The 20,960-nt window shown below is 39.6% G+C and overlaps 1 protein-coding gene across 1 annotated transcript; it reads right to left on the bottom strand.

Moving 5' to 3' along the window:
• Window positions 1-4,198: 4,198 nt before the first annotated feature.
• Window positions 4,199-14,527, bottom strand: stk35 (serine/threonine kinase 35). The gene is made up of 3 exons (XM_053643847.1): window positions 13,660-14,527; window positions 11,244-11,992; window positions 4,199-7,322 (listed from the first exon to the last, which is right to left on the bottom strand). Exons 1-2 carry the CDS (start codon window positions 14,168-14,170, stop codon window positions 11,277-11,279), a joined length of 1,227 nt encoding a protein of 408 aa, XP_053499822.1. The 5' UTR covers window positions 14,171-14,527; the 3' UTR covers window positions 4,199-7,322; window positions 11,244-11,276.
• Between the last annotated feature and the right edge of the window lie 6,433 nt (window positions 14,528-20,960).

Raw genomic sequence — 20,960 nt, 5'->3', positions numbered from 1 at the left:
TCCGGTTTCCTCCCCCAGTCCAAAGACATGTGTTGTAGGCTGATTAGCATTTCCAAATTGTCTGTAGTGTGTGAATGTGTGTGTGATTGTGCCCTGCAATAGGTTGGCAACCCGTCCAGGGTGTCCCCTGCCTAGTGACCCGAGTTCCCTGGGATAGGCTCCAAGCTCCCCACGACCCTGTGTAGGATAAGTGGTACAGAAAACGGAGGAATGGACGTGTTAGTTGAACACGGCGTTGGACTCTTGAATCGATCTTGGCTAGTCCTGGTCTTGGATTTGACATTGGTGGTCTTGATTACAACCCCATGTGAGATTGAGAGAGAGAAAGGGAGAGAGAGAGAAAGGGAGAAAGGGAGAGAGAGAAAGGGAGGGAGAAAGGGAGAGAGAGAGAGAAAGGGAGGGAGAGAGAAAGTGTTTCAGCAGGAAACACAGTCTATAGGAGGGGCGGCACTGAGCGTCCCAGAGTACAGAGTGTTCTTTAGCATATAGACCAGCGGTGTACAGAACACACACACACACACACACACACACACACACACACTGTACTCCATGTCCCCCCACATTGTCTTTGTCATTCTATTATTATTATTATTATTATTATTATTATTATTATTTAGTTGCTTTGTCAGAATTCAAACGCTGCATTTTGCTGTCATCAGAGATGTCATACAGAAAATAAATAGATGTTTGTGTCTTGCCAGTGCGAATGCATCCCGAGTGGATGGATATCTCTTTCAAGTCAAGTAAAATAAATCAATCAATAAATAAAATTTAATTCTGTGTTACTTTGAGACATTTGAACTAAGATTGTGTTAATATTATACAAATCAGATATGATGCCATAAAGCAACTAATACAAACACTTTTGCAATTCATATGGTTCTCTGATATCTGATATTTTCTCTCTCTCTTGCTCTCTCTCTTTAACAGCGTCTGTTCCTGTATAATGTATAACTTATACAGTATTATATAGTACATGTTGGCTTCTTTTTTATTTGGAATATTAGGAAAGTTAGACAGGCCACACCCATAAGTAACCATCACATTCACTACATGCCAGGGCTGCACGATTATGGCCAAAATGATAAATCATGATTATTTTTGATCTATATTGAGATCATGATTATTTATCACGATTATTCATTGATTTTAGGGACAACATTTTTATTGCACTTTCATATTTAAATAAACAGACCACTGCTTTCACCTCCATGTTTTGCTACTTTCCTGATAATGTACAAATCTTTGCATCACATTAGACTGATCCTTAAAGTGAATCATCTCGTAGAAGCAAAATATAAATAAAATTGTACCCAAAATATAGGATGAGTAAAAATCAAAATACCATCAACCAAATGAAAATATGTATCAAATATAACATTATGCAACCAAATGAAAACGTTCAGGCGTATGCAGAAAAGGCAATAACAGTGTTGACAGGAGGAGAGACGCAGACAAATCACCCAATAGAGCGGTGATGCAGGGACGACGTCATTTTGTACCGGAACCTGGAAGTTAGCATCACACCGGTTCCCTTGACAAAAACCCAATAGTATTTTCCCATAGGCTTTTGTATTATCGCAAAAAAATAATCTCTGTGATCAACAGAAGTTTACAATACTAACACGTTTTGTCCATCAAGATAATTTTTCACAAATTAACATAACTTTTATGTCAATAAAAGCCTAAATACAATCACCAGAAATAAAAAGCTAACTACATGCTATAAACAAAATACACCACGGTCGCTCGACTTCAACGTCACCATCACCAAGCTTCCGACAAACTTTTCCAAACTTGATTTAAAAGCATTTTCCCTAATACAGGTTTACTCCGTGCATGAACGTGGTTTTTTTGGGAATTGTACACAGCATACCTGAATCAGTTTATCTGCAAAAATTTTTTCCTGTTCGGCATGATGATGTTCAATGTCCCCGACAACCTCTGTAGTCCCATTTAGCAGCATGTTAGTGTTTCCAGGGTTATTTAGTGACTTTCTACATGAGCATTTGTTATGATTTCTGTCCTGTCTCCGCCCCTGAATTGTCATTGGTTGTTCCCATATGTGTCATCATTAGTCTCAGCTGTTTTGTGTTCCCCCTTAATTATGTTTGTCATTTAAACCCCTCATGGCTCTCTGTTCGACGTGAAGTATTGTGTGAGTTTTCCCCGCGTACTAAGCGTTTGTTTATAGTGTTGAGCTGTTCTCGACCTCGTTGTTTGATTGTTCTTTTTGCCCGTTTGCTGGTCACCTGAACTTTTGCCTGTTTTCAACCACGCTATTTTCTCACGTTTTGGATTCCTCTCTTCCTCTCTTCAATAAACCTCTTATCTGCACTTGCATCCGTCCTAAACCCTCATTACGTGACAGTTAGCAACCGCATTTTTCAATACATGTAAAAGCTTCTTTAAAAAAATCATGAGTGGGGTTTTACTGGCATATTTTATGTCCTAGAATAAAACGTGAAAAATATTTTGAGCTTGTGTCCACCACAGACCTTATTTCAGGCTTTTAACCAAAATCCCATAAAAAATAAAAACCGATTGACTTCGGGACCATGGAACCGGAAAGGCTAAAATGCTAACTCTGTTTCCGGGTTTGGCGTTATAAAATGACGTCATCCCTGCGCCACTCTTTGGTGACTGGCTGTAAGTTTAGGAAGCGCTTGATTTGATCTGCAGCGGAGTTTTCTCTGAGCCGAGGACGAACTTTCAACGTCAATATCGCAGTCGATCATGTTCATGTAATCGTGGGCAGTCAAAATTGTAATCGAGATCAATATTCGATTAATTGTGCTACTGCCCGTTCACAAGAATGAAACGTGGTGAGACATGACTTGTTACCTGCTAGTGTAAACTCACAGATAGGGATCCAAGCACTGATCCTGAAATCCAGTTTTCCCTATAATTTAGAATAATAATGGTAGAAATGCTATAAAAATGATTGCCTTTTGAGCACTTTGACGATAGCTGCCCTTTTGCTTTACAGTTTCTGATTGCTATAGCGCTAATTATTTTTTATGTGTTTTACTCTGTTTTCCTTCACATAATCTTGTCTTTTTTTTAAGCCATTTCTTTCTTATTTTTAATATTATTTTTATTTATTTTTATTTATTTTATTTATTAAGGTATTTATGTTTTTTGCCATTTATAAATGTTTGTGTAACGTTAATAATCTTCCTGTTTAAAGCACTCTGTGCTCTATTTGAAATGCCTGGAACTATATAAATAACAGTTCTCATTATAATGAAGTTCAGTGCGTCTCTTTGCTCCAAGGACGGATAATCTCATTACGATCCTGATGCGTCGTGACCGCGTCAATTCTCTTCCCGCTGGTGTTTACGGGGTTGTCGACCTCCTGAACACGGTGACTGAACACGAAGGGCACGCCGATTTAGTGCCAAAACTGGCACAGCGTTTCGAGCACGAAACAGCAAACCTGTGCCTCAGAGAATAAAAAGGTGCGACTGTGGAGTGTTACCATGGCAACAGGGCACTGACAAATTAGCAAACAATAAATAAACAAATTAAAAAATAAATAACCAAGTACATAACTAATTTGGGCAAAGGCATGGGTGGATTTTTAGAGGCTTGTATAACAAATAAATCAATGGTTAATTAAAATCAGAACTTTTGTGTCATTTTAATTTGCTTTTGCTAGTTTGTTTTTCATTTTATGCAACAGCAATAATAATAATAAAATAATAATAATAATGTGATTGGCTATATCATCATGTTATATTATTAATATTGATATTAAAATGATTGTTTTTACTGTTGTATGCTTGTCGTCAATATTATTACTTCGATTTTTAAGCCTGCCATTAATTACATTAAAATCTTTTAACTTATAAACAAGTGCATGAACAGTCCAGGGCAAAAGTTTACACACCCATAGGAATATATATCATTTACACAAAGCTGTTTTGCATGTTAGGAAAGAAACAGCAGGGAAACCCATCACAAATAATAAAAATTATTTTTAAAAAGTGGTGTATATTATGACAAAAAAACAAAACAAAAAACTAAGCTCGAATAAATTAAATAATAAATAAATAAATATGTGGCAAAAGTTGACTAAAAGATATCAGTTCAAATTCTCAAGTGTCAACTTTCAGTATACGTAAATTATTAAATTAATTAAGAGAGAAATGGGGGGGGGGGGGGTATGAAGGTCCTGAGGTATGAATTTAAAGATTAAAGCAAGTACAAAACAGTTTTATTTAACTGTTCATTTATTTAGAAAAAAACAACAACTTTACATTAGAACAAATACTTCAGAAAAACCTTGAGTGTCTAATAGCATTTGCTACTAAATTAAAATTCTACTCACATGAAAATCGTGATAAAGTACATTAAGCCATGATTTTATGAACAGAAAAGAAATATCTGTAGGTGAAGTGCCAAGTTCTCTGTTCACAGCAGTTCATATGAAATGTCCGGAATTTTCCGCCTTTTCCTTTTAACCCACTGTGCTAGCTTGTTGTGTTTGACCTGCAAACGTTTCAGCAGAGGAGTTTTCTTCCTGGCATAAAGAAACGGCAGATTAGGACGCGAGGTGAAAAAATGTCAAACCATCAGCTTCTATTAAAGTAACACCAAAAAGGATACTTTCCAAAATGAAACTTTCCAGAACTATTGATCATCCAGGTCATGTGTAGTGCTATAATTATTTATCTGTAGCATAATATAGCTCAAATCTGCCATGCAGGTATAGAAAATGATCCCTGTTGTTGATTATTTTCCTATAACAGTATGTTTTAACCCTGAGTGCGTTGTTCCTTACGTATTCCACACAATCCACATCTTTGCCTGAAGAGGAAACCGCGTAGATGGGTTTTTGCACTGGCGTTAAGAAATGTTTGATCTTCTTCCGCATAATTCAGTTCGTCAGATGAGAGAGCAACGAATGTTAGCGTAACGCTAACTCGACACAAGCGGATAATCTAGAAAAATGGAGGAATCGTAGCACTGTAACCCTGGAAACTACGATGTCGTTCCTAAATCCGGCTTTAAAATGCGCCACCCCAATCCCGTTACATTTTTACGCCGAATACAATGAATGTGACGCACGTTTGCGTCAGAAATCCTTTAATAGCCTTTAAGAGACAAATGACACCGTGTCATGAAAACCAACCATCAGGAACATCATGGAAGAAGGAAGAAAAAAAATGAGGTAGAACCATCGAACAAGTAAACCAAGGAAAATAAACACACACCTTTGAGAAGATTGATGTGAAAGTGGACCGCTGAGGAAATGGATCATACTTTCTACACGGCCTCGGAAATGATCTAAAACGTGAGCAGATGTAAAACGGCGTCTGGAACGTTCCGGGCAGTAGCGTGTTCACGTAGTGCTTCGGTTATCCAATCGGGTTGTAAACTTCTCCTTCCATATGTACAATCTCTAGCAACTAAATTTCCCATGGGTCCTCAATGTTTAAAATTTGAGCAAAATTGCACAATTCCAGCTCACTGTTTACTTCAACAGCAGCATTTTTTGTGCGTGTTTGTACTCAAACCAAAGGTTAGATTGGTTTAAGTAACAATAAACCGAATCCCCAAAGTGCTCATTTTGTTCCCTTTTCACACTTTATACAACCGAAGAATCAAACGTAATAAAAGCCAATAAAAACGGATGTTTGTTTGAAATATACAGTTTTTGACAGTGCTATAAACAGTTTTTACAGACCGTTGTGGCCAGAAGTTTGTGCACACATGACCATCAGACCCGTATGTGCTTGTTCAACTTCCCGTTCCAGATTTGCAGTTATGATGTGCTCCACTCTTCTGGGAAGGATTTCCAATTAATTTTGGGGTGTGTCTGTGGGGATTTGTTTTCATTCAGTTCAGCTACAAGAGCGTTTGTGAGGTCTTGTATGCGTGTTTCAGATATCGTGATGAATTCTAAAATCATACATCCATTTAACGGAAACCTTTGCAACTCTAAATCGACTAACTCCGCTAACACGGAGCTGATTGGACGTTAAAATCCACGTGTAAACGGGTTTGAATACGCAGTTTATTTTTTTCACTCCTCATTTAAAAAAAAAAACATTCATGTCCACTTCAACACCTTCACGATAAACCGCAAAAACGTGAGCAGCAGGTGGCAATATATATGACGTAACGAATGCACATAAAAAAAAAATCCCACCTCTAGATTAACGTAAAGAGCTGCATAGAGAAGGTCGAAACACAGAAAAACAACATGGCCGCATCAGAACGAAGCCAGAAGTGCCCGTTTTCAAAAAGCCGTGCATTCGGTGACTTGAGGATTTCACGTGGACAGAAAACGTTTGAAGAAAAAATAAAAACATACATTTTCAAAAATTTCCTTACGCATGTGGACTGTTTGTTAATTTTTTTCACTGTTGCATAGAAATATACTTTATTTTTGAAGGTTTCAAAATGTTTTGATTGTGCTAATGTTTTGATTACACTTTTTTTTTTTAAGCACATTTAAATATCATGATATACGTCACGTTTTTGCCATGTAGTTCGCTCGTATATATGCAGGCATAACTGATGTCTGGGACAATCCTATGTTTTTTGACCAAAGAGATCTTGTGGACAATGAACATATAATTGATGCATGCATATTTTACGATATGCACATTTTCACAAATCCCTACACAAAAATAAAACGTCGTCAAATATAGAAACCTGGCTCTTTTTTTTTGCATGTGAGGAAACAAGATAAGTGAGGATTCAGTTCAAATTGTGTGAAATTGCCTAAAATTAAATAAGGCACAGGAGTGAACTCATGAACCAGGAGGCTGTTGCGCAGCCAAACACACACACACACACAAACACGCCAGATTACTTCGTTCACAGTGCATCTTTCAATGACCGCTGTTACATCCGTGCTGACTCCGGAACGTTCCTCAACATCCCAAAGAACATTCCAGTATCCGGAACGTCGTGTACGGGCGCTCTTTAAGGTTGTGAGAAGTGCAGAGGCGATGAGTACAAAGTGCAACATGTTGTCTTTTCTCCTGTTTTTGGTCCCGAACAACAGCACAATCGATACGACAGAGAAATGAAAAACAATGTAAAAAATAAACAAAAAAACAAACCCTATAAACAGTGCTGATATAACTTAAAAGAAGGGGGGAAAAAAACAACAACAACTGAAGACCAGACATGCAGAAATGTCAGGCACGATCGTTTATGGGATCTGTGTGACCGGGCTGATTTCCATCACATCCTGAAGACTTTAATTTCCTGTCCTTACGCCAACACGCACTTCGCAGTTATGAGACTCATAGTTCCCGTTCTCCGTCCTGCTGAGCGATCGGACGCTCGTGCTGCTCTCAAACCTGAGGAGGACACAAAAACGACAGAATGAAATGAATCTCCCAGTGGTTAAAGGCCTGAGACCAGGGCTGGGAAAGCATCACTATTACACAGATATCAAGATAAATTCAGTCATAAATAAGGGACACTTTGGAACTACCCGTGTGCATTAAACAGTTTGAACGCACATCTTCCAGCCAGTCAGAATCGAGCATTCAGACAGACCATGGTATAATACACTATAATAATCTAATAAAAAAGTCACAAATGATCCGAATCAGAGTTGGAATTAGAATCTGAATCATATTTTCCCAAATCGGAATCATATGGTCATAATCAGATTTGGAGTCACTATTGGAATCAGAACCATATATGGTCTGAATCCGAGTCGGAATCAGAATCATATGGTTCCAAACCAAAATAGGAATCAGTATCATTTATTAGTTGAATACAAGAGGAAGTATTTTAGATCTAATATATTCATTAACAATATTATTATGATGAATAATAATAATAATAATCATCTGACACAAAATATAATGGGATTAAAATATTACTTCATTTTATGTAATACATGCCCAAAATAAAGTCCAGAACTCGGGCGTGTGGCGTGGCCTGTACGTAAAATACACGGTTGTGTGAGGACAGAATGTTCCAAGCGTGGTCAGGTACTCGGTGTTTCTGTGGTTTCTCGCGGTGCTGGACGAGCAGCAGCGGCGTTGCGTTAAGGGGGCGGGGCTTTGTATAGGCTACAGCAATTATCTCCCTTTCACTCACAATCCTATCCTATTATCTCAGGCCTGGGAGAAATAACACAAAAATCTCCTGTCTCGGGACTCCTCTATGTGTACTGCACACATGCACACACGCGCATACACACACAGGCCAGCTTGTCCTGGCTGATGACTGATTCCATGTTTGTACAGAGAAGCATGAAGGCGAGGTAGTATTGGGGCAGTCTTGTTGTATAACTGTCCTATATACCAGAGTGTGAGTGAAAGAACTCGGCCGTGTAAACACACTGTCGATCCACCAATGGGAGGATGGGAAACTCACGTACAGCTACAAACAGTAGTAGCAATGGCAAAACTGAACTGAATCATGCTAACGGGCAGAATAATATCCTTACTACCACAATCTGTTTGCACATTTTCTTTAATCGCAGTTCTATCGTAATAGCATCTTCATCAAGTTGCACGTTATCATAAAGTGTCACTGGGATCTTAAGAGAACGTTGCAATCGCGTGGTCTAAAACGAGCATGGTCTCAACCCCAAACCGCACTGTTTAAAGCGAGAATAAGCAAAATCGGAGCTTGTTTGCTGAAAAACTGAAGGGTGTATACTCACTGACCACCATGTACCATCCATGCCCGTGTAAGTAAAGCCGAATCCATGACGGTGGCACATTCAAAAGTAATGCTTTTTGGTGTTTGCTAGCATTCAAAGAGCCAGCCAGTCAAACAAAAACAAATTTATCCCATCACACACACTAATTTCAGTATCAGCTAGCTTGTTGAATCCACCATGTTTGAGGATCAAGGAGTATGTCCGGGACCTCATCTTTTCCCGAAGGTTATCTGTAACACTCAAAATGTCATGAATACTTCCTCTTGTAACACATGCCAACACTTACTCTAAGGAGGGTGAAAGCCGGTCTGCAGCATACTTGAGCAATGAACTCACTGAATGATTTCACTCTGTAAACCGTGTTCTTCCGTAAAATAAAAACATTTTCCTGTGTCACGTGTACAGGTGCAATCAAAAAGATTCAATCCACACTGCAAATCAGGTTTATTCTCAACATGTACAGAGTTTCAGTGATTTGCATTGAACAAATGCGATTGAAATAGTTAGACACAACGAATGTTTCAAGTGGTTTCCCCAAATTCAACTGAAAATGAAAGTTATGACTTCTCCAGTCTCAAAATTATTCAAACCCTTCATAGCGATCATCATCTTTAGTACTTAATAGAGCACCCTTTTGCTGTTATGACCTGCTGCAAACGAGATGCAGAGCTTCTGGCAGCGTTCCTGAGGAATCTTAGCCCATTCAGTTCAGTAATATTCTTGGGTTTGCGTGCTGCAACCACCTTCTTCAAATCCCACCAGAGATTTTCTATGGGGTTCAAGTCAGGTGACTGTGATGGCCCTTTAGAATCTTCCAGGACTTCTTCTGCAACCAAGCCTTGATGGAATTTGAGGTATGCATGGGGTCATTGTCCTGTTGGAAGGTCCGATGATGTCCAAGCTTCAGGTTCCTCACAGATGCATGACATTTTCTCCCAGCATTTCCCGATACTTCAATGAATCCATCTTGCCTTCCACACGCTGCAGGTTTCCAGTGCCAGAAGATGCAACGCAGCCCCAGAGCATCACTGAGCCACCACCATGCTTGACTGTGGACAGTGTGTTCTTTCTTCATTCCTCTTCTTCCAGACATACCACTGATCCCTCATGCCGAAAAGTTCTTCTGTTTCAACGCTCCACAGAACAGAAACCCAAATCTTCTGTGGCTTATTTATATGATTTTGAACCAACTTTTCTTCTGCTTTTGGGTCAGTAGTGGTGTACGTCTTGGAGTTCTGGCATGGAAACCTTCTTTGTTTAGTACGTGTCTTACTGTGCTCACTGAAACCTCAGTGCCTGTTGCATCAAGTCTTGCTGCAGGTCTTTATTTCATACATTTTCTACCCCTAGCCAGTTCAGGTATTTCATGTGTTCCAGCTCAAGCACACCTGTTGCAACTAATGAAGCGCTTGATTAGTTGCGGATCAGGTGTGCTTGAGACAATACCTGTTTTGCATATTTGTGCTGTTGTGAGGAATTCTATTCAGGGGGTTGAATAATTTTGAGACTGGAGAAATAATTATAAGTTGCATTTTCAGTTGAATTTGGGAAAACCATTTGAAGCATTTGTTGTGTTGAACTATTTTAATCGCTTTTGTTTGATTTCTTTGACAATAAACCTGACTCGCAGTGGGATTGAATCATTTTGATTGCGACTGCAGGCTAGTAATGCTAATTTAGCTCTCACGTATGTATCTTCGTGATAAGTTATCTCGAGAGTCTGTTCTTCTGTACAAGAAGGTGTCCGATCCTGTTTATCTAATTACGTGTGAAATGTCTTCAGGATCAAACATAAAAAGGGAGCTGGGCAAAGGCTGTCAAACACACTCTGCCCTGCAGCCATAAGCTGGATTTAATTAAGGCCATGCATAACAGAGGGCGGCACCAGAAATTCCTGAATAGGCAAAAAATAAAAGATGTAGGATGCACATGTCAAGATGAAGTCAGGCAGTAATTCTCGAGCAGACATGTGCAGCCTGGCGCAGATTAAAGTTAGTCCGCTGCTGTAGAAATGTGACTCATCAAGTCCCCGCCATGCCCTCGGCCTACGCAGGATGGCTAACCTTACAGGAACTGTACGGATAGTGACGTGGTGTAGCACAACTTACTCTGAAACTGGTCTGACCTTTTATAAGACTTTTAACAGGGTTGCAAGGGTCAGTAAAGTGTTTAGAAGGCTAAAACGTATGGTAGTACAAGCAATCACAGGGGTCCAAGCACTGCACAGTCTACGATAACCGACAGCACTGTTCTGTTTATACCTCGCTGAGGTGTGTCATTACATATCTATCAGGGTTCCAAGGTAAAATCTTGGTCATGCTGGGAGTGCAGAGTACATAACTGGCCCTGATCTTTGGGTGCAAAGGGTAGCATAGAGCAGAAATCTCAAATATCCTGAAATATTTAACAAGGTATGTAAGGAGTTTCCAGTAAACTCTGTCGTACTTTGTCTCAAATTTGACCAACCTTGCTTGAATAGAACTTTTGGAAACTAATTTAAAGACTGTGTCCCACCCACCAACAATCTAAAATGAGCAAACTTCTGGAAGTCTATACAGTACCTGATAATGACATGCCAGAGTCTCAGAAAACCCACCTGAAATTTAGCTTGAAGTTCATCTGGTCTGGTTCAAGTGGCACACGTGACTTGGTCCATCCTGTGCTCCAGCTGGAAGGCGTCCGGTCGGTCCTCCGGATTAACGGCCAACATGTCGTGCAGAAGCGTCCGGATGGCGTTGGACATTGAGCTGCGTGGCTTCTGTGGGATGTGTAAGACCATCCTGGGGTTCTCAAGCAGCGCCTCGCCCACCGGCACAATCTCGCTGCCTTGACGGACGTACGTGCCCAAGAGCTCGCGCCTCGACTCGCCATCGATAAATGTGATCCGCTCGAGCATAGCCCAAATGATGATGCCGAGCGCAAAGATGTCCGCCTTGGCCGTGTAGTGGCCCTCCCATACTTCGGGCGCCATGTAGAAGTCTGAACCACATGCTGACGACAACCAGAACTTGTTGACATTGACATTCTTTTCGACGTGTCCTTCAGACCCACGTTCTATGCACCCAAGACCGGCACACACCTTGCTCAGACCGAAGTCGGCCACCTTGATGACGGGAGCGCCGAACTTCTGCGAGATCAGGATGTTGTCGGGTTTGAGGTCGCGGTGGACGATGTTGTTCTTGTGCAGGAAGGCCACGGCGCTGGTCAGCTGCTTCATGAAGCTCCTGTTGGTTTTTGGGTCGGGCTGTCGTGACAGGATGTACTGGTTCAGGTCACCACCTTCGCAGAACTCCATTATGAACCAGAGGTAGCATGGTTCCTCTGGATAACCGGGAATACGTTCACCTGTAAATGTAAAAAAAAAATAAAATAAATAATGGCACCTTTTAGACAGCAATCGAAAATGAGACGCTCTCTATGGTACAGAATACACTCTTGCTTCTTGATACTGTTGGCTTGGAGGTGTGTATCTAAATTCCTTCCAAATTAGCTGGCTTGCTAAGTTAATTACCTAACTTAGAAAATGACTACAACTGTAATGCTAGCTGCAAACAGTTGGAACCTTGGAATCAAAACCAGTCGTCCATCTTGACATTTAAAGTTCTGTTGTTTTGAAAAGGAAATTGCATCTGATCTGGCTTCTGATGGCTAGCCTGTCCCTCGGGCCTCCAAGGGGGCGTGCAATAAAATTTCATTTCAACAAATAAAGGTACTGGAACGAGTCCAACAAGGCGATGTTGGGATTCACCCTCGGGCAAGTGGCAAGGGAACGTTGCGAAGGAACAATTTGGACTGAACTAACAAGTTTGGTAAACAACCCAACTGTATCTACTCGGCCTTACCGTGCGTTCTGAGAAGCTGAGTTTTGCTCGAGAAAGCCTTGAGCGTTCTTCTGAGGAATTCAGATCTGGTGTCAAACCGATAAGCCAGTATTTTAGGAAGTCTTGTTTTGAATGAACCTGAAGAACACTCTGAAGAGCTGCTGCTATGCATATTTTAAACATTATCACACATTAACGGTCATTTTTTAAAAACTGAACTTCCATCTTTAATGAAAGTTTTAGTAATGAAATGATATACAAGAGTGGTTTGGGATGCTTTTATGGTTCTTGAACTAGAAAGATGGTCCAGTTTGACAGCTCTGGAGTGACTGTAGTCTTTCTTTAGTGTGTAAGGTACGTGTTTGTTCACATCCCTGTCGCTGAACTACGTCAGTACAACACTGCCAATGTGACAAAACACTACCAAGGCCTCGTAATAGCTTACGAAGCTTCGCTGACGGATTTTAAAGTGAAACTGTTTGGAAAAGGAAACTTTTTAATCCAAAGTCATGAAGTAATGGGGGGGGGGGGGGGGGGTTGAAATGGGACCAACGCAAACAAAGGTTCTGAAACAATTTGATGAAGATGATCTGAAGATGAAGATCTAAAACCCAATGAAATGAATCCAAAAATAAACATATTATTATTAAAATTATTATGATCATGTAATCTCAGGACGGAGAGGGGACTGAACGGGGAGCAAAATAACCTCAATTAGAAGAGAAGGGGGCAGGGGATGGGAGGGTTAATGGGAGGGAGCTGGGAAGCAAAGGGTTAATGTGAGAAAGCTGGAACACTATGTTCCCTTACAGGCTGCAAGCTCAGTTTAGGAAGCTTACACAACATTACATAACACAAAACACCACAACACCTCAAGTGTTCATGAATAACAATATGCACAATAATATTGAACACTTTAACACTACATGCATGAGGCTTACAGGAGAGAAACATCATGCAGGTTATTTGGATTGATTATCACACTTCACCACATACAGGAAGTGCAGAAACAGGAAGATCTCTCTATCACTGTTTATACACGTTAAGCTTATAATAATTAATAAGATATACATGCATGCTCTAATGTAGATGATGTATTATGGCTAGTTATTACAGAGCCCGTGTTTCTGAGTGTTTTGAGTGTTTATGAGCAGGGTTGCTGCTTCCAGCTGGTTGCATACATGAGCGCACCTTTTAATGAAGTTTCCACTAATCTTAAATATTGTTTGGATCTTTTGTTGCCGTGGCTCATTTTCTGCGCCATGCCATTCCTCTCCAGCACACACTCCTCCAACTGGACGATGTTTTCGTGTTTCTTGTCCAAGCTGGCCAAGGCCCAGAACTCAGCCAGGGCCAGCTCGACCTTCTCTGGCGCGTCGCAGCGGAGCTTCTTGACCGCCACGCGGGCGCCGGATTTTCGGGCCATGGCCTCGTAGACGACCCCGTAGCTTCCCCGACCCACCTCCCGGAGCAGGCTGTACCGCGGTGCCATGACTACGCTGGCGTTCTCGAGGCCGGCCTGCTTGGACAAGCTCAAGGTAAAACAGGCCTCTTCGATGGTCGCGTCGCCGGGCTCGTTGACGTGCAGCGGTAGCGACCTCAAAACTTTCCCCGCGTCCCGCTTCATGCTGGCGGATCTTTTACAGCCTCGCCTCCCGCTCCTCAACACTAACTGCCTCCGTGTAGCGTTGCGTAACTCCATGAGTTTCCGAACATATACGTTTAAGTACCAGTTTTCATCACTCTCCTGACTTGGAGCTACTTGTTGTCATTTCATTATTTTCTTTACTTTCTCTTTAACTCGTCATTACATCGTTCAAATCTCACAGACGCAAACAATAATAGAACCATTCTCAACTATAGCATCGGCAACCAAAAGTGGGCGTGACTTACACCGGGACGTACCATTTCACCACAAAACGAGGGGACAAACGAAAACGATTTCAAACTTCCACACGTGTTATACAAAGAATTACAGGTTAATTTGATTAAACAGTCGTGTTATGAATAAAAATAGCTAATCGTTGCGAACTAGCTTAACACGTCAAAACATTTAGCGTTGTATATATAAACCATATCTATCTAAAAAAAATGCACGAAGTTGTCCATTCGCACTTAGGAAGGGTAAATCTATTTTCTTAGAAGGTGTGGGGGGGGGGGGTGTACAGTATTTAAAACTTATTCCAGTGCAAATTATAAACAAGACCCGCGAAAATGTAGCGTAGTTACGTTTTTATAAACAATCTAACGACATTATAACGTCGAGTTTTCGTTTACATGTGATATATAACATGTTTAATCGAGGCTTGAGACCACCGTGAAACAAAAAATGGTCCGTCTTTTCAGCAACATGGAAGTTCACGTGAGGGATGGGCACGTGCGGTACAGCACGAAACCCTTAACAGCGTGTGTATAAACAGTACAAAGAAGTGAAAATGGTTATGGTGTAAAAAAAATAAAATAAAATAAAAAAATCACAAAATAGTGATTTTTGACAGGAAAACGGATGCCATAGCAAAATTATTCACTTCTATATTTTGTATATTTTCTATAAAACAGGTTGTTAGATCTGTATTTTAGAAATTATTGTTTTTTTATTTTTATTTTTTTTGCTGCTTTATTCATTAAAAGGCCATGGTATAAAATACACCAATTATGACAATGCTGTAAATTCTGGTTGTAATAAAACCTATAATTTAAGAAAAGCTTTCCGTTTTACTTCATCCTGTTTCAAAAGGTGGAAAGGATCGAAAGTTTAGACACGCATCCTTTATTTTAATTTTTTTCTCCACATTTTAGAATAATAATAATAAAATCATCAAAACTCTGGAGTAACACAAATGGAATCATGGGAATTATGTTGTGTTAAAAAAAATCCGAAATAAATCAAAATAATTTAGTATTTTAGCATCTTTATAGTAGACACCCTATTTTGCCTATTTTGTCCAGAAATGTATTGTTGGCATTTTCTCACCCGATTTCTTGAGGAATTCCACTGAGATGCTTTTTAATCAGTATTAAAGGAGTTTCCACCTACGCCACTTATCGGCTGCTTTCCGGAATATTTTGCTCCGAGTCGTCCATTTAAAAAAAATCTTTTGTAAATAAAATCATATTTTTGTCTACGACACCGATTTCAAACATTTAATCATACACCTTCAGATCAGAAGGTTTTTAAGATCATGAGAAACGTTTCAGTCAAGTGTCCACAAACTATTGACCGGTAGTGTATATAACGCTATAACATTTACAACAATCAGAGGTAAAGCTGTAATGTTTGCACATTTTCTGTCACATAAAGTCTTCAGAGCAGAGCAGTGTACAGTATAGTGCTGTAAGCAATTAGAGAAACTAACTTGATTCGTCAACATTGCAGAAGATTAAAGTGCACCTATTATGGTTTTTCAAATTTTGCCTTTCATGTAGTGTGTTATAGAGCTGTTTGTGAATGTAAAAACATCTGCAAAGTTTCAAAGCACACGACAAACAGAGTCCCAAAAGAAGGAACCGATTCTGAACAACTGAAATGAGTCGTTAGTAATTCCAGACTTTACTTCCTGTACAAACCTACGTAGGTTTATAACAAAAAGCCCCGCCTCTGGTCTTCATCGGCTGCTCGCGAACAGACGGAAATTAAACTCTTTATGGTAGTGGGCGTTTCCTTTCTGACACGCACTGTAAGCGGTAGACCAATCACAAAGGACTGGGACATCTGACCAATCAGAGCAGAGTATGCTTTCTGAAAGGAGGAGTTTAGAGTGAACGTATCCTTTAACGAGTTGTTTGTGACACTGGGGGGAAAAAGGTAATGCTGCAATGTAAATTACGAGAAAATTAAAGTGTGTTTTGACCATGGATGCACGTAAACCTATAGTATGAGACCTTTATTAGGCACATTTCAAAACCATAGTAGGTGCCCTTTAATTTTTTTTTGCTGAATCATTCCTTTTTTGAGCATCTCTCTAAAGTGCTATATAGGAACATCGTGACGATAAAACACACACACTGTGTAGTATTATTTGAGCTTGTTAGAAAACAGTTACACAGAGGTGTCAGTTTATTATGTATACTGATCTCGTTTGGCTACTTAGTGTGCATCATTAAACATTCTTTATTAAAAGCATGACCTCTTATTTGACAGATTCAACACCTTGGAGCATCATTGTCTCTAAATTCATCAATATGCAGGTTGGATGAGTGTAAGGTCATTACATGGTGCCTTTGGGAACAAAAACAAATTATGTACTTTTCTTTCTCAGCCTCAACCCTTTTGTTTTTTCTCATGGGTTGGTCTGTCTTCAAGGACTGTTCATCCCCCTTACATTTTAATTTTCCTCAATCTCTCTCTCTCTCTCTCTCTCACTCTCTCTCTCTCTGTATGCAGGCAGAACATTTTCAGGGCCACAGCACAACAGCCTCTCACACACTGTTTTTTTCTTTTTGGCTTCCTCTTGTCCTCTCGTTCTCCCATGCCTACTTTCTCCGTCCTTTTTTCTCACTTCTGCCTCGTTCCGAATGTCATTTCTGTCTCCACGGTAACCTGAAGGACACCACGTTCACGTTGTTCAAATTCATAATAGCACGTTGTGCCTTTATCTTGTGAGGCTCTCTAGAGGAGATACAGTCATGTTTTCTTCATCGTAGGTACATCTAACAAAATAATACCTCACCAAGCAAGGATTGCTCATCATTTTACGTACAAGGGGTCAGGTTTCATTTTGTACACAGAAATGTACACAGATGAAGAGGCAAACATTTGTTTACAAGAAAATCAGGCATAGAGGGAAAAAAAAACAAGAAAAACTTTTTATTTATTTATTTATTTATTTGTTTGTTTTTATTTAACAACAAAAACCCTAATGTAGGCGTCAGTGGACGGGATGACTCCATGCTAAATGATAAAAACATAGCGAAAATTATAAAAACATAGTGTTTGGCTTGATATTTAACTCTAATTTGTGGAAATGTTTGGATTTTAGCAGCCTGCTAAGTGTACAAAGTTACACAAGCTAGCTCAATATGGCGACGCCAATGACTTCAGTATTGACGTATTCGTACGGCACATTGTACCCTCCACTAAACTTAATTATTGAACTTATTCATCAACACTGAAATGCAAAATACTCATTATTTTGTTTTCTGTTGGCTCACAAGATCGAAAATGTATACATTTACAGCTCAAGGTTTACCAAGATAAAGTCAGTGCAAAGCAAACGTAACTGAAAATGTGTCTTTCACGTCCTGCGTCCTTTCCCCTTCGGTGAATCTGTTAGTTTTTTTTTCCTGCTAGGGCAATTTTATTCGTGTTTGGTCAATCTGACTGCTGCTTTAACAGAAAAGGCCAGATTTTTTCAGGTGTCTCTGCCATATTGCATTATCAATGTCTCAAAAATGGTCAGTTCTACAGCTAAAGTGTAAAAGGAGTTTATTTATTTGTCTGATGCTTTTCTCAAGTGCTCTGCGGTTTTATTTATCTTTATCTTTATTTACATTCAGATTTCAGCTGCAGTGAATGATGGCGTGAAAAAAAAACATTCTGAGATGATCAAGCTCATAGATCATGCGTAAAATAAGCGCACTGTTTATGGTGAGGACATTCTGTAAAATAATCCTGAAGTTATGCCATAGAAAAAAAGGAGGGATGACTGCTGCCCCCTACTGTTCATAAGAAGCAACTAGCAAGTTCTAGAAAAAGGGAGAAAAAGGGAGAGCGTAGAAGAGATATTAAGAGGAGAAAGGAAAGTCGTGTAGCTTTCTTTCTTTCTTTCTTCTTTCTTTCTTTCTTTCTTCTTTTACATCTGCCTTTCTATCAATTTCTATCTGACTCTTTTCCCCAATGAAGGAGGCATGGCCTCTGTTTCAGGCACGCAATGAAGAAGGCGTGGCTTAATTTTTATGTCTTTCTTTCTTTCTTTCTTTCTTTCTTTCATAACATATACATAGTCAACTCCTCAGTCTCAGTGAAAGAGGTGTGGCCTCTGTGCCTCACTGAAGGAGGCGTGGCTTCTGTACCTGTCACTGTGTGTCAGTGCCAATGAAGGAGGAGTGGTCTCTGTATGTGGCAGTTCGAAAAGGAGGCGTGATCTATCTACCTGTCTGTCCTAATAAAGAAGGCGTGCCCTCAGTATGCACTGAGTTCCAGTGTTGAAGGAGTGGCCTCTGTGTCAATCATTCTCAAAGAAGGAGGAGTAGTCTCTGTATGTGGCAGTTCTAGTGAAGCATGCATGGCCAATCTACCTGTCTGTCCTAATGAAGGTGTGGCCTCAGTATGTGTCAGTTCCAGTGTTGGAGGAGTTGCCTCTGTGTCAATTTGTCCCAATGAAGGAGGAAAGGTCTCTGTATGTATCAGTTTCAGTGAAAGAGGCATGGCCTTTGTATATGTCAGTCCCAGTGAAAGAGGTGTGGCATCTGTATATGGCAGTTCTAGTGATGGAGGCATGACTTCTCTACCTTCTGTCTTAATGAAGGAGGTGTTACCTCTATACATGTCAGTTCTAATGAAGGCGGTGTGGCCTCAGTACCTATCAGTCCCATTAAAGAAGGTGTGCTAAAGAAGAAGTGTGGTCTCTGTATATGTTAGTCTCAATCTTTTTTCAGAGGGAAAGATATCAGCAATGAACAAAACATGTTGAGTTCTCTCTGTACATCTTCTACATTCATGCTGCTAATCAAAATCCATAAAACTATTCGACGCTTGAATGACAGTGGCAGTGTGAGAGAGAAGAGAGAAGCACGAGTTTAAACAACGGCTTTTTATTCATAGATGAAAATAGCTCATCAGAAACAACCTTGCTCTCCAAAGATACAAAAGAGAACTGCGACAACTCTTAATAACCAATGCTCCTCAACATCTCCTCAAAAAACAAAAAAACCCCAATCCAATGAATGAGAGCTTGAGAATGATATTTTTTTATTCCAGGATCTGTTCAGAATTCTCAGATGTGAAAATAAGTTTTGCTTACACACGTCTTACACAACCTCCCTCTGAAATAAAAGTGCTGGCAGCTACATTAATGCGAGTTTGCATGAGTCATTATGTTTTCCTCACACAGATGTCATCATAATGACAAATACATGTAAGACAGGCTGTAGAAGCAATAAACATACATCTGCATTTTAGCTAAAGGTATATAAGAAACGTCACTGACTAATATAATAGCTTAAGAGCCATTAGGCAACCAAAATAGATTTAAGGAAAGAAAAAAAAAGCATCAAATGACCATGTTGTGTGTAGCTACATCATGTGCCAGTCCTGTAAGGGGGTAAAAATGTGTCAGTGATCTGGAGTAGCTTAACACAAAGGACTCAGGAGGATAAGAAGGGAAAATATGAGAAAGTAAAAGTTGCAACACCCACCGTAATTATTTATAGCAACAACAGAATCTCCTCGGCTGCTATGGTTACCTTCACAACACGTAGTCTTCAGGTGTTGGCTCTAAGGCTAAATGTATCTCTCTGTCTACGTCATGGAGTCACTGATCATATTAAGACTTCAAAACATAAATAATTAATGCTGACTGAAGTCACGACACATTTTATGTCAGAATGTAAACACATTTGGCAATTGGATAATTAGTTTCCAAATGAGAGATTTCCGTTTCCATTATTGTGTGAAGAAGTAAGTACACCCCATCATAAGGTTTGTCTCTCTTTATTTTATTGGACAAATTGATACTTTATATATTTTATATATATATATATATATATATATATATATATATATGTATATATATATATATATATATTACACATTGAGGTTCTGTACTTTAAACCTCCTGCTAAAAAATAAAAGAAAATGACAATAACATCAATCACATCTACATAGAAATAAAGGAAATGCATGCTATGAGTGTGTTTAGGATAATAGACAAATTATATACATACATTGTAAAGAAAATGTGGAAAGGGGGATTAGCTGTCAATATATTTCACAATAGAAAAGCTATATTTCAAATAAAATCAAGTTCTTTTAAGTAGAAAATCGTGCATTGACTGTGTGGGCCACCATACTGTTGTGATGTCAGGTGTGTTTATGCCAGAGAACATCCTCCATCTTGCCTGAATTCTCGACTGGGAATTCTAAGCTAAATGACCGCTCCATTGTATTTTTTCCATGTCTGAGGTTGGGTTTTTCTGAATACCAATTAAAACTGATTGAAGAATAAAAGGGCATTTCAGCCAATTCAGAATAGATCTTTAGTGAACGGAGACAGTGTTGGACGAGTCAGTGGAACGAAATGGAAAAATGGAAATCATTTTGGATAAAGGGTTCAAATCAGCAGCATGTCTTGAGAAGAAGTGGTTCAAGTACTCTTATCTGGCCACAGAGAGGATATGGATCCCTTATATTTACTGAGTAGAAGTAGGGTTTAGAGGATATGTAGGAGTCTCAACAACCATTTCTCCATTAGGGTAGAAATCTAAGCACCAAAGAAGGTATGAGTCAACCATCTGAATGTGACTAAATAACTATGCCTTGCAGTCAAGGTCAG

This window comes from Ictalurus furcatus, chromosome 15, assembly GCF_023375685.1.
Source record: "Ictalurus furcatus strain D&B chromosome 15, Billie_1.0, whole genome shotgun sequence".
Taxonomy (NCBI): Eukaryota; Metazoa; Chordata; class Actinopteri; order Siluriformes; family Ictaluridae; genus Ictalurus; species Ictalurus furcatus.
This window is presented reverse-complemented; position numbering and strand designations above follow the sequence as displayed.

What these genes read in the sequence shown, in the direction of transcription:
- stk35 (XM_053643847.1), bottom strand. Translation starts at nt 14,170, where the DNA reads ATGGAGTTACGCAACGCTACACGGAGGCAGTTAGTGTTGAGGAGCGGG. An exon ending in AGTGGAAACTTCATTAAAAG is followed by an intron (nt 11,993 to 13,659) that starts GTGCGCTCATGT and finishes TTACATTTACAG; the next exon opens with GTGAACGTATTCCCGGTTAT.